Source organism: Acomys russatus, chromosome 1 (genome assembly GCF_903995435.1).
Source record: "Acomys russatus chromosome 1, mAcoRus1.1, whole genome shotgun sequence".
In the NCBI taxonomy this organism is placed as follows: domain Eukaryota; kingdom Metazoa; phylum Chordata; class Mammalia; order Rodentia; family Muridae; genus Acomys; species Acomys russatus.
In genome coordinates, this window is record NC_067137.1 from 95,808,009 (window position 1) to 95,821,803 (window position 13,795).

General features: G+C 45.3%; 1 protein-coding gene across 4 annotated transcripts in view; it reads left to right on the forward strand.

The window, feature by feature from the left end:
• Ttll5 (tubulin tyrosine ligase like 5) overlaps nt 1-13,795 on the forward strand; it is a 249,816-nt gene that overhangs the window by 136,351 nt on the left and 99,670 nt on the right. For all 4 annotated transcript variants that reach the window (XM_051149557.1, XM_051149550.1, XM_051149542.1 and 1 more), the window contains one exon: nt 2,574-2,728. In XM_051149557.1, the coding sequence (XP_051005514.1) occupies nt 2,574-2,728 (155 nt within the window). The remainder of the gene's footprint in view (nt 1-2,573; nt 2,729-13,795) is intronic.

Sequence of the window (13,795 nt, forward strand, 5' to 3'; positions counted from 1 at the left end):
TTGGATGAGACAATGCTAGGATGGCAGTACATGGCACACAGACAGTACTCCATAGGCAGGTGTTTGCTGTGGGGGTATAAACACTGCTGTTTGAATTAGGGGCGACGGGCCAAGGAACAAATTATCAAATCTATCAAATCCATCCTCTCCTCTCCTGTGTATGCTCTGTTCTACAAACTCAGCCCCTTATGCACATTTTAATCTATTGTTTAGCCACTATAAACTATTAAGACCCCTTTGTTACGATTTGGTACAACTTCTTTTAAAGCGTATATGTCTGTGGGTTTGTAGCTGCAGAGACCAGGAGAAAGCACGGGAGACCCTGAAGCTGGAGTTGCAGGTAGTTTTTGCCCCCAGACATGGGAGGTAAGCCCTGAACCTTGGTTCTCTAGAAAAGCAGTGAGTGCTCTTAGCCAGAACCAGTTTTTCAGTACAACTCTTACTTACCACAATGCCCTTTCTCAAATTGTGGTATTTCTACAGCCTACAAGCTCATGTTCAGTTAATTTAAAATGCCTGGTGCTTAACAGAGCAGACAGGAGTGGAGGCAGTGTGAGTTAGGAACATATTCTCCAGTCCTGCGAGAACCAGTGCCACTGTCCCAGAATCTGACCCTTGCTACCTATGTGTATAGGAAGTAGTACAGAGAGACTAGGGTCCAGAGGAGAGGCACTCCGTACCTGCAGTACCCAACAGTACCTGCCATGTGCTCCTTCCGTCTGTCCCTGGGGCCTGCAGACAGCAGAGCAGAAGTGACAAGTCAGGGTTGGCCCCTGAGGCCTCTTCTAAAGCCTGGCCCACCCTCGAGAACCAAGCCCTAGGGCCTCACGCCTCACAGTCGCCAGAGACTGCCCCCAACCCATGGAAAATGGCTTTCTGTCCAAGAAAAGTAGTTTGACTCATTCGTGAGAAGACACTGGCCTGGGCTGTTCTCACTTACGGACTTTTATAACTAGGCTGGAAACACCACACTGTTGCTAAAAATGACTTTCCTTTTTTTCATGATTTCAGATCATTTTAAAATTTAGAATTATTTCATTTCATTTCATAAATATCAAGGTTATTTAGATACTTGAGGTGTTTTAAAGGTGAGCATTTCCCTTTAGTTTGCTTTTCTTCCCTGATGACCTAAGACACTGTTGTGGCAGTTTGCGCACAAAGGCTGTGCTCTCAGCACTGGGTCCTCCCTGTCACCTTCTCTGCGCACCCTCCTCTGAAGTGCATCCCTTCCCTTCCTCTCATCGGCTATCACTGATCAGGCCTTACACTGAGTACCTTGCTACTGCACTCATACTAACAACTTTGAAAGAATGCTGTGGCTCCTTAAATAATAAAGAAATATGGAGAATACACAGAAGCATGAGAAAAAATGATGTCATAGTGCTCAAGTAGATGCTATGTATTCTGGATCTTTCTCTCTAGCTTTTGAGAAGTTTACCCACATGTTTAATTATGATTAAGGAGATTTGCACTGTGACTTTTATTAGCATGGTGTTTTTCCTTATCATCGTGTTCCTAGATCAAGTGTTTCTGAAAGCAAAGTTAATGAATAAACAGTATTCACCTGTGTGGATAACGCAGCCTGTAACCATCTTGTGACTGTTTATGCCTTTCTCCTATTTCACTGTTAAAAACAATGCTTGCTTTTAAGGATGTGTTTTCTGTAGTGTGTGGTATGAAGCTGACTAGGTCCAGTCACTGAACCTAGTTATCTGCTGCCCTAGTTATCTCAATGCAATCCTCCCCCTTTCCTGCTGTGCAAAATGAGATTAGGATCGTCACTGCGATGACTACCGGACTCTGAATTTCCATGACGGTGTAATGGACTCATTTGTACAAAGCATGGCTCTTCCTTGATGCTGATGAATACTAGCTGTTGTTCGAGTGATCACTGCCATTAGTCACTGCAGCATTCTTTGAACTGGTCTAGAAGTATACACCAGAGTGTACAATATTCTAGTTAGTATACCTGAGTGACTGCTACATTGATTTCTAGAAATAGTCTCTCAACTTGCATTCACACTAGTGATATGAGCACTTTTTAATATGTGCCCTTTTACTGTATAGCATCGTGATGTGTTTGTCTTACAATTTCTTTGCAATTTACATTTTTAAAGAAATATTTTTCACTTACAGGTAAAAACAGCTAGTTTTAAATGTTCAATTGGCCAATTACATTCCATCTTTGTAAATTATTTATGAACATTAGTATCCATGTTAATGGACTGTCCAGGTATCATTTTTTGCTATTATTATTGTCTACAACTAAAGCTTCCTGAGCATTTAGAACTTTCAGATGAGAAAAGAAGGTTGTCTAGTTTGAACATTGCCTGGCTTAGCCCAGTGTCACCAGAGAGTAGGGGCCTAATGAGCGCTTGGTAGAACTCTGACACTGCCTGCTCCCTGCCTCTGCTCTCTGCACAGAAGCCAGTCTGCTCTGTGCTGTTGTCGAAGCCACTGCTTTCAGCCCAGATGAGTCAGCATCTCATAGAGACTAATTGCTCCCATATGTTTCTCATGATACTTTTCTAAAGCTCTGTAAAACCAAGTTCTTTCCATCCTCTCATTTCTAGGTGACAAACCTGAATTTGGCCAGCAGTGTGATAAACAGAAGCAGTGCGTCAACCCCCCCTACCCTTCGACCTGTCATCAGTCCTAGTGGCCCGACGTGGTCTTTACAGTCAGACCTCCACGCTCCCGAGAACCACTCCAGCCCCCCTGGAAGCAGGTGAGTGAAGGGCCTGGGGCTAGCATTTGGGATGCACAGGGCTGGCCTGCCTGTGACTGCGGCCCAAGCCACAGAGAACTCTGAGTGGAATCTAGAGCTTTCGCCCGTCCACATCTTCTAACACTGAGCCAAAAGGCCCGGTTTCGTTTGTAAGGTTATTTTCATGAAAAGTAAATGAATAGGAAATTTCTGGTAGTTAGGAAAATCGCTGTGTTTGCCCTCGCTTCTGTGGATGTCTGGGCTTTGCCTTCTGCTTCTTCCTTACACCCACACTGCATTGTGCTTTGCGTACTCTGGACTCTTGCTTTGGAAGGGCATTTGCTTCTTATGTTTTTGAAATCCAGGTTACATAATTAAGTGCTCACAGCTTCCTCCAATAATGTTGATTTGAGGAGTGAGAAGGTTTTTCCTTTATGTTGAAAAGAAGTGGTACGGGATAAAATCCAAATAATTCTGGACATAAAGCAAGTTCTTAATTAAAAAAGAAAGCACTGTATTGAATGGTCTCTATTTGAACAATCCGTGTGTGTGTGTGTGTGTGTGTGTGTGTGTGTGTGTGTGTGTGTGTGTGTATATATATATATATATATATATAAAATAATACAAAATAGGTTCCCAAATAAAAAATACCCGGTTTTCAGTTTTCAAGTATGACAGCATACTAAAAGACAATGAAGGAGTCTTGGAAGTAAAACCTCAACCTGACACAGAAGATGCCTGGGGGCTCTGCTTGCCTCAGGGGCCTGACCATCTGATCTTAATCCATAGACCCTCTGTGGAAGGAAAGCCATAACTGAATGTTGTCTCCTGGTCTCAACATGGGTGTTGTGGCATGTGCACACACACACAGACACCCAGAATAATAATTAAATGTTTTTGTTATTTTGTTTTGTGTTTTTCCCATTTTGCTGGCTTTTTTCATACAATATATTTTGATCATGTTCTGTCCCCTCCCTCAAGCCCTCCCAGGCCACCATCCCCCAGCAGCTCTACTCATCCAACTTCAAGTTGTTTTGTTTTGGAGACACAGTCTCTCTGTGTCGCCCCGGCTGGCCTCGAACTCACAGAGACCCACCTGCCTCTGCTTCCTGAGCGCTGGGATTAAAGACGTGAACCACCACCACACTTATCTTAATAAATTTTTGAAAAGAACACTATTGGGACAGTGATGATATTTGTCTTAACACTGTTCCAAGTACTGTTGTCTGTCTGGAATTCCCTGAATGAGAGAGCAGCCTAGTACACTTTCTTTAGTGGCTATTGAGTGGATTCAGCAGCAGCAGTCCTTAGAGTGACACATTCTCACCATGGGGATCCTCTTCCCGCGAAAGGAGGCTCACCCCACCCCATGCCAGTGGTCCCAGCTGCCACCTCTTGTGTGCTCTTGCTGGAAGCTTGAGCAGAAAGACCAAAGACCTGCAGCGGGAGGAACTACCTAACTGTTGAAGTTTCTGTTGGTGTCAGAATTAGTACTTTTTTTTTTTTTTTTTTTTCTTTCAGAATTAGTGCTTAAGGAGCTAATTTGGGAACTAGAAACCATGCCCAGGAAGTGACATAAACATAAGCACATTACATCATGCCCTGGAATAGTGTCTCTTAGTCCCATAGTGATTGTGGTTGGGATCAAAAGAACCAGCTCAGTTGAGGGTTAGAAGAACTAGAGACAAACAGCCAGGCCTGCAGCACTGAGACCTGCACCCTCCACACAGCACCCCACCCCACCCCACCCCCCAAGTGGAGAAGAAGTCTGTTGTCTGATCCAGTCTACAGAGTAACCACATTGCTGAAATGAAAGTCGTAAAAAAGAAGCTGTTTATACTGAGCAGCTTCATTCACCTTGCAAATCTCTTCAAGTATTTGCATGACAAGGCAGAGCCAGTCCCATGGACCATGTTTGCACAAAAGTCTCTGCATGGGTGACAGCAGCAGGCACTTTCCTACTGCAAACTAGATGTCAGAGTACACACTAAGCTAGTTTTTAGTACTTTGCATATTTGGGGGGAGAGGGCTTTAATAAATTTCCAGCTGGCTGTAAAGCTTTCTCTTGGTGTAGTACTTGTTAGAAATAAGAGGAAAGATGGTGGGATGTATCAAGTCAGAGCCAAGACCTGGTTTCCTTTGACTTTCTCCCAGCCAAACTGTGAGCCCTGCTGTGAGCTGGCATACTATGTGTCTCGGTGTGTCTGCAGCCAGAGTGCAGCCCCCGGGTGGTCCCTGGGCTTTCCATCTTGACTTCATTGTCTACAACAGCCCTACTTGCTTCTGTTCAAGCATAAAGGCCAGTTGCCAGGTTCGAGTGCAGTTCAAGGAGCCCTGGGAAGTCTTCTGTGGCTCCCAGGTAACCTCTGCTTGCTAGGACAGCTGCGGGATCAACTTGGGCATTCCAGTTCCACGTGGAATTCCAGGAGAAGTAACCCAAGCACAGTGCTAAATGAAGTCTGAGGTCCCAGCCAGAGGCATTCTACACAGGCCTGAGTTCTGATTTCCACGTTCACGTGGTAAGTCACTGTGAGGAGGGTAGTTCTGGATATTAACTCAGTCTCTTGTTCCTCCTTTGTAGTAAGAAGTGACTAAGCTTAATGGCCATGGGAGTCCAGCTTAGAGATGTGAGTTTTATTACTGGTTTTGACACTAAGAGACCCTTAGCTATCCATTTAATCTTTTTATAGGGTAAGCCTACTTACATATAAACTGGTCTGTTTTGAGAGCTTTTGGATTGCCTTTGATCTCCTTGGTAGTGGGGGCTGACTAAATAAAAGGTACTCTCACTAGTTTCTATGATAGCAGCAGTGGATTCCAGGCCGATAGTCTGCTAATTGAGTAAACTAGGCTGCCCCACAAAGCTAGGATGTAAAGAGACTCCGGCGCAGGCTTACTTTCCTCAGCAGTCGGAGAATTAGGAGACTTGGTAGCCACAGGAATGAAGACATGCTGATTCACAAGAACTCACAGATAGTGTTACTTGTCATTTCCCCAGGTTGCTATTGTTCTCCGTTTTATGGATCGCACAAGTTTTCACCAGACAACCTTATTCTTCCCTAGCTGTTGGAAACTGCTCCAAATGTAGCCTCAGGGCTGTCGTCTCCCATTGGGTCAAAGTGAGCTCAGCCCAGTGCCTCAAATCCCCTGGTTCCTTCGGTCTGTCTGGAGTCCCTGATCAGGCTTTGTTGTGGGAGAGGAAGGCAAAGAGCCACAGCTTGCCCAGACAGTCTGAGACCTGGCCATGCAGCTTGCAGTTCCCTAGACACTCTGGAGTTGGACTTGGCCCGCCATTCCTCTGTTGTTACTTTTCAGAGGTAATAAGTGAGATTAATTGCAGGCCATTCTCCAGGAGAGAGGCTTGTTAGGGCCAAATGCAGTCACATGTGTAGAAGCCTGAGGCATGCCTCAAGCAAGGCCAGTGTGGAATTACCCAGCAGGGACTCTGCTTGCAGGTACCACATGTTTATGACCTTTTCCTCAGGCCTGGCCTCTGCTCTCTAGATGCTGGTACCTAGCTGTTTTGGCTTCACCCCAGCTAGTGAGCAACATTGGGTTTTCCATTATCTGTTTTCTGGGCAGAGGGGAGCCATTAGGGGCTGGGAGCCAATGCACTAGTCTCTCTCCTCTCTCCTGCCAGCCTTCCCCAGAGCTGGACCACATCACCAGGGAGACGTTCTAGGTGAGGAGCGCCTGATAGGCTCAGGGTGCTTGTCTCTTTGTGAATCCTGGAGGGGTTACTATTAAGGCTTGGCTACTGCTTGGAGTGATTTGGGAAGGACAAGGCCTCAGACAGCTTGGCAGGAAACTGAGGCCCCGTTTTTTCCAGACCAGCCCTTCCTTGTGGATCGAGCTGTCAGGGAATCCCACGAATGTCTGGCTTCTGCCCCTTTGTGTGTTTTTCCAGCATTTGTCATTGAATTATTTTTATCCATCTCCGGCTTTTTCCGCTCACGCATGCATGCACGCGCACACACACACACACACACACACACACACACACACACACACACACACATCCTGGGGATTTGTCTGCTCCTCGATGTTAAAGCTAGAAGAGTTGACAGAAGAATACAAGCAGAGCGCATGTCTACTTCTTTTGATAGCATGGGATGCTCAGCTTGGCCAGCCCTAACGCTCAAGTAAGCGTCTGTATCTATGAACTTTGCGTTCTAGAGAATGGGGATCTGGCCATCCAAGGCGTTCTAGAGACCGGGGATTCTGGCAATCCAAGGCGTTCTTTGTTACCCCTCCCCTCTGTCCTGTTACTCAATAACCAGTCAGAAAGAGCCTGGTATCCTGCGGCGTATAATGCTTAGAACAAGTTTTTCAGAGATTCTGATTCCAGTTTAGCTAATATTTTTCTCCCTTTGTTTAAGTTACTTCTCCCAAATACTGTTGGAGAGTCAGGTCTTGACTTCACCCCTTTTTATTCTTGGTCAGTTGTCAGCAGCATTTGCTTTGTTCATTTCTTTTCATGGTACTTCCTGTGCCTTTTCTGTCAGGCATTGTGCTGTATGCTGGGGTAGAGCAGCTGGCGTAGAGCCTGATCTCCAGGCTGTGTGGTCCATGTTGTCAGTAGAGGGTTCACAGATAGGTAGGGATTAAAAATTCATAATCCATGGTGTTTGATCACCAAGAAGTTGACATCGGGTATGAGGGGGGGATGGCTCTACACACCTGTAACAATTAGCAGTGCCAGACAGCACATAGCGGGCAACTGCATTTTATGGCGTGGGCGGCCTGAAAGAGTATGAAGAACAGGTCAGACTTCAGTGCTCTGGCACAACTGTAGCTACAGCATGGTGGACGGAACCTTGAAGCTAGTGCACTGAGGTGAGCTCATCACAAAGTGGCAAGTGCGAGCACTAGCTAAAGCAGTTGGGGCCATAGAGATGCAAAGTAGGTGGTTGCCAGGGGTGTTTAGTGGAGACAGAGTTTCAGTCTTGCAAGAAGAAAACGTTGTAGGATCTTTTGTAAAATAATGCAAATGTACTTAACACTGCAGACTATACACAGAAAAATTAGGCAGGAAATATTAAGTGGTGCACTTTTTACTACACTTTAAAAACAACTACATGAAAAGTCTATGTAAAGATTTTAGAAAGAGGTCTATGTTCCACAGAAGCTGTTCAGTAACCAAAGCATGCCAGCTTAATGAAACTGGGACTGAAATCCCTGCAGGGAAGGTGTATGGTAACCTAGGGAGAGAGGCTATGGGTACGACAGACCTGGATTTGCTAAGTGAGTCTGTGGCCTTGGACAAGTTAGCTACACCTCCCACCATCCCCAGCCTCTAAGTCAATCTCTCAATCTCTCTCTCTCTGTGGTGTGTGTGTGTGTGTGTGTGTGTGTGTGTGTGTGTGTGTGTGTGAATAGAGATTGAACCTATAGCCTTGTTCATGCTAGACAAGTGCTCTACCACTGAGCTATATCCTCATCCCTTCCTACCTTTTTAAAATGTGCATGGTAATACCTGCCTTGTTAGTTGTTAAAGATTAAAGGGAGTTGTACGTGACAGTAGGCAGCATTGTGTAGCGCCTCATTTAGGTATAGGTTCTTGATAACTCTGAGTTGTGGGGGAGATACAGACAAACTGACTGAGAGACCAACTTAAAATTGGATTGCTGGAGATAAGACACTGCAGCAGCACTTGGCCTTGCGCTGGACTAGATAGCACAGCCACTTCCCAGTGCAGCACCTGAGCCAGATTACCCAGAGGCAATCTTCCAGAGGATGAGTAGTCTGGGGATGGCAAGGAGAAACTGCCCTCAGTGACCGCTGTTGAAGGGCAGCAATTGTACAGCCCCCTTCCTCTCTGCTATCATCTGAATGTTGAAATTTCCACTGCAGCTCAGTGTTCCAGCCAGTAAACACTCATATTTTCCATCCATCCCAGGGGTCGAGCTTTGGGACAGCCTTTCTCTGGAGGAGTTTGGGGCTTATAATTTTGTACTTCATCCTGTTATATAAACAACAATCTTTAGCCAAAGAGCACAATCACAGAAAGAAACCACTTTGGGTGGTGGTGGGGGAGACTAACAAAACAGCTTTTTCTTGTCAGAGCTCTGCAGAAGTGGTATTTCACTACTTATTCTCTTTTCTACTTTCCCACAAAACAAGCTTTACCTGACCTTCGTCCCCCTGAGAACTCCCACGGCCATTCTCCTGAGTCTGAGGCTTCCCACACAGGACTGGCAACAGTTAGCATCTCTCCCAGAAACCCCTCCCTCTCCATGCCCACTCAACCACCACCAGCAGAATCTCTCGGGATGGGAGTGTGCCCCAGGCAGCCCCAACCTGTCACAGCCTTCCATTCCTCATGTACCATGAGAGTAGGTTAAAGGATGTTGGTAAACCCAAAAAACTGTGTCCCTCATGATGGCTGGACATCATTCAGAGCAAGGGATATTTGGGAATTTGGGGCCTGGTCTCTGAAGCTTCTCATCCACAAGTCAAAAATAAAATACAGATTGATGTGCCACCTTCACCATACCCAGAATAGTGAAGATAAACTACTTTCTAGTTTTGCAGGGTGAACACACACACACGCACGCACGCACACACACGCATATTGTTAGACACTCAATCCTATCTTGTGTAACTTTACTTTGTAATATTTTAGCTATCTAAATTTGATGCTTATTTTTGTTTCTAGAGTCAAAAATAGCAGTTTCCGGTGTGATGCTGAATGAGACTGAGCAGAACTGAGAAAGTAAAGTCTTCCCTCAGTATCACTGAAAGAGAAGTTACAGGACCACTGCACATAGCAGAACTTGGTGCTGGGCTCCCTCATGACATGATGAGGTGTCTGCATATAACTCACACATACCTGCCCACATGCTTTATCTCTAGATTACTTGTAATACCTAGTATTACATATGCAGATAGCCATTAGACCATTGTAGGGAATTGTGTGTCATTATGAAAAAATTCATGATCTGAAGGTGACTGAACCTTATAGATAGAGAAGGCTGACGCAGCATTCAAGTTGCTGATTTATAATTTGGCCTAATTCCTTTCTGACATTGTTATCACCACCCTCACTATTATCTTTTTATCCCTTCAAGTGAACTGTTTCACCAGCCTTGAAAGAGCTTGGGAGGGAGCATTGTATTGTATCTTTGTATCTCACTTCTATAGACAAACTCTGGTGATCCATCTTGAGCCTTTACCTAGCACTGACTTATCACATTTGGAGGAAGGCCACTCAGCTTTCCTGATCCTTAACTGGGCGTGCTACTGAGCAAACTCAGCTAAGTCACTGCACTTAAACAACACCCAGCAGTCTGGGTTGAAGAGGCTTAAAGGAAAAGCTCTTTGCACCTCTGTTTTAATGAACGCAAGCAGAAGAACCGTAATACCTGAAAACATATAGGTCCCCTCCTTCTGGCTGCAGGGAGGAGCAGTTTGGAGTAGGTTGTTGGTGCTCTCTGTCCCTCCCTTCAACGACAGAACTATGAAGCTGTTGGGCTCAGCATTTCCTGCTCTACACCCATTCACACCCCCCGCAGAGTCAGTGGCCATCACTGAAGTCCCATAGTACCAAGGCAGGGAAAGCAGCAGTTCTTGGTGGTGGTACTAAGGCTTACGGTCATATTTATTTTGAAGTGAATGCCCTTTTATTGGTTATGAGCCATTAAAGAAGATAGATTTAAATAAGCAGGTTAGTTAAACATGGAATCTGCATTATTCTGCAGACACAAGCAAGGCTTGTGGTGGACAAGAGGCAGTATGGGAGAACTTCGGGTTTAAAAATTCACTACTCAGTGTGCATGGTAAGTCACAGCAGAATGACCCTAATGTGACCATTTGTATGCTTTATGAGTAGAAAAGACTTAATTTACAACTTTGAATCCCCAGGTTAAGATGGTATTAATTAGGCTTCAAGACAGTGATCAAAATGACATTTGGCCTGGTTCTTAGGTTTTTCTGTCTTCCTGTGACAAGAGAGAAACACAGTCATATCTCAGTACTGTGACTGGATGGTAAAGAATTTAGGTGAGAGAGCAGTCTTTCTGATAGGACAGGTTAGGATCCCTTGAACGAGGTGGTCAGTGTACAATGGATAGGGGTGTTGAGCTATGGTCCTCTGTAGCCAAATTGTACCAAAGAGAGTGGACTGGGAAGCCCCGCTGTGGTGCTGCTAGGGCACACCACTCTCAAGGATGTTTGAACCCAACGCTTGAGTTTAAAGTACAAGCTCCAGAGATTTCTCGTGTATAGATGCCTAGAACATGGGAATCGTGCATGGGAAGGGGGAAGGTGAGACTGGTGATAAGTAGTGTTCCATCTGGGAAAATGGCTTCATCTAACAGTTTGATAACAATGTGCCCTCCCTCGTTACTGAGCTGTTATCCTCTAAACACCAGAGCTGGTTCAGGCCCTGAAGGATGTGTATCCGCAGGAAGGAAAATTAGGCACATCATTAATACAGGTACTAGAAAAGAATATGTGCCTTACTGATAAATAGCACCATTCTCAAAGCGGTGAGAGGACAGAGGACAGAATGTCATGCTGGCTGAACAAACTGGCCAGACCTTTCCGGAAAGCTGTGAACTGCATTTAGAAGGGCAGGTGGGAGTTGAGCCCACCTGACTGTGTGGGACCTCTTAACCATCAGATAAATACAATTCTGTTCTCTCAGCTAAAGTTGACAGGTTGTCAAGGTGTCCTAGGGAACACTAGTCTGTATTCCTATTGGGTTTTTTGTTTTGTTGTTGTTGTTTTTCATGTAAAATCCAAAGCAAATGATTAAAAGGGGCACGTGGGGCCAGAGTGCTTTCAATACAAACAAGGTACTAGTGGGTGAGAAGCAAGGATTTTCATCCAGTCCCAGGCCATGACCAAAGTTAGTAGCTAAACAAGAAATTAACAGGAGAAAAAGCAGAGACAAGTGCTGGCTTTGCCAGTGATGGGGGCAGCTTGACAGTGCTGTGCTTCAGCACACAGGGCCCTCTTCTCGAGGCTGTTTCTAATCTGTTTTATTTATTCTAAATATCTTTTCTGTGTTTATTAATACCTTGTTAATTTGTATAACCGAAACACACTTGCAGAAAAAATAGGCCTAATACACCACAGTCTGAAAAATAGAACTGATCTGGGCCAAATCTCTAAGGTCAACCCTCTCTGTGGCCCCAGCCTGTCTTTCTAGTGTCAGTCCTTGTCACATTTAGCCCCAGCACTGAAATGCAGCAAAAATGAACCAGGTAGGTCCGGTGAGGTGGCTCTCACCTTTAATCTTAACCCTCAGAATACAGTGGCAAGTGGATATCTGTGAGTTCCAGGCCAGCCTGGTCTACAAAGCAGGTTCCAGACCAGTCAGGGCTACACAGAGAAACTGTCTCAACAAACACACTAATAAAATTTAAAATAATAATAATAAATAAATAAATAAAGTAAAATCAAAACAAGTCAAGTATTTGGACTGGAGAGAAGACCAAGTGTGTTAAGTGTCTACTGCTCTTACAGAGACCTGGGCTTCCTTTCTTAGCACCATGTCAGGTAGTGCACAACTTCCTGTTAGTCCAGCTTTAGGCCTCCCAGTCACCTAAAGTCACCCGTACACACCAACACTCAGATGCACATACACTTAATTAAAAATAAAATAATTGAGTTTTGTTTAGTTTTGTTGATGTTGTTATTGCTTTGACAGGGTCTCCCTGTGTAGAACAGGCTAGCCTGGAACTCACAGAAATCTACCTACCTCTGTCTCCTAGGTGCTGGAATCAAAGGTGTGCACTGCCATGTCTGGAGACAAAATAATTGTGTTCTTTTTATTTTTAAAAAATGCTATATGAAATCTTCAGGATGTATTTGAAAGTATTGATGAAAACGGTTACTGTAGTTAAATTTTTTATCATGTTTTATTTACTGTGTGAGGGCACACGTGCTAGTGTAGAGGTGGTGGTTGGAAATGTTTGCTCTTACCTTCCCCCATTGAGGTTCCAGGGATCGAACTCCGGTGGGCAGGTGAGGCAGTGAGTGCCTTATGAGATGAGCCGTCCCAACTGCCCACTTCCTGTAGTGAGTAACGTTGCTGGGAGGAGATTTAAGTTACTCTCCCCATGTCATATGGAAAGTAAGGCGCTCCTCTACAGTGGCGCCACTCAGCCATTTCACAGAGCATCACATCATGGCCTGCTGTATGTTTTGCATCTTCAGGTTGCCACCTGTATCACTCTCAAGTTCTTAGATTATTAGCTCCCTCTACTTTCAGGCACGATGTCACTGAAGGGTGAGTTGTCTCACTTCATAGCCTAGGGCCTATCAAAACAGAAGCAGCTCAGTTAACTTGGCCGCCCTGTAGCTTTAACTTTCCCTGACCTCCCAAGCAAACCTCGTAAGGCTTCTCCTCTCCCCCTTGCCCACTGGTCTCTTCTAAGACAAGTGGTTAAAGGAAGTTCTGACTTTTTCCCAAGGACTGGGATAGCACAGTGAGTGAGTTAGAAGGCTTGCACCTCCCGAGGACTGGGATAGCCCGGTGAGTGAGTTAGAAGGCTTGCAAACTTGCAGTTCCTACAGGGTGGTTGGTCGTTGGAGCCCTTCCTGTCAGTGAACTGAGCGCTAGGGAGTAAAAACTTCTGGTTGGTCCCCTGAGCTTAGGAAACTCTCTCCCAGACCCCACATCTTAAGTCGTTCGGTCCTGGTCTCCTTTTTATCTTATCATTATTCCATTTCGTTTGAGATGGGACTTGCCTAGTACCCCCAATAATCCTCTTGCTGCAGACCCCCTAATGCTAGGACTCAGCTACCACACCAGGCCCTTTCTGTCAGTGCTTATTTGATTCCTTCTGGTTATCCAAAGTCAGAGGTGCCCTGCAAGCAAGGGTCTTCTCCAGCCCGAGGGTTGGAGGCAGAGCATGGGAGATGGGGCTGGCCAGGTTTCTTGCTCTTGTCTCCCTTCTCACATTCAGTTCAACTTGCAGGAATCTCAAGAGCCATTTCTAACAGATACTTGAGAGTGGCCTGCCCTGTGTGTGCCCTTCGTTCCCAGCCTCCCCAGCCTCCTTGACCAGAAGTTGTAGCGCGTGCTGGACTTGTGCCTCTGATTCCAGGTGTTTCTTTCCTTGTCCTTTGTGACTGAGC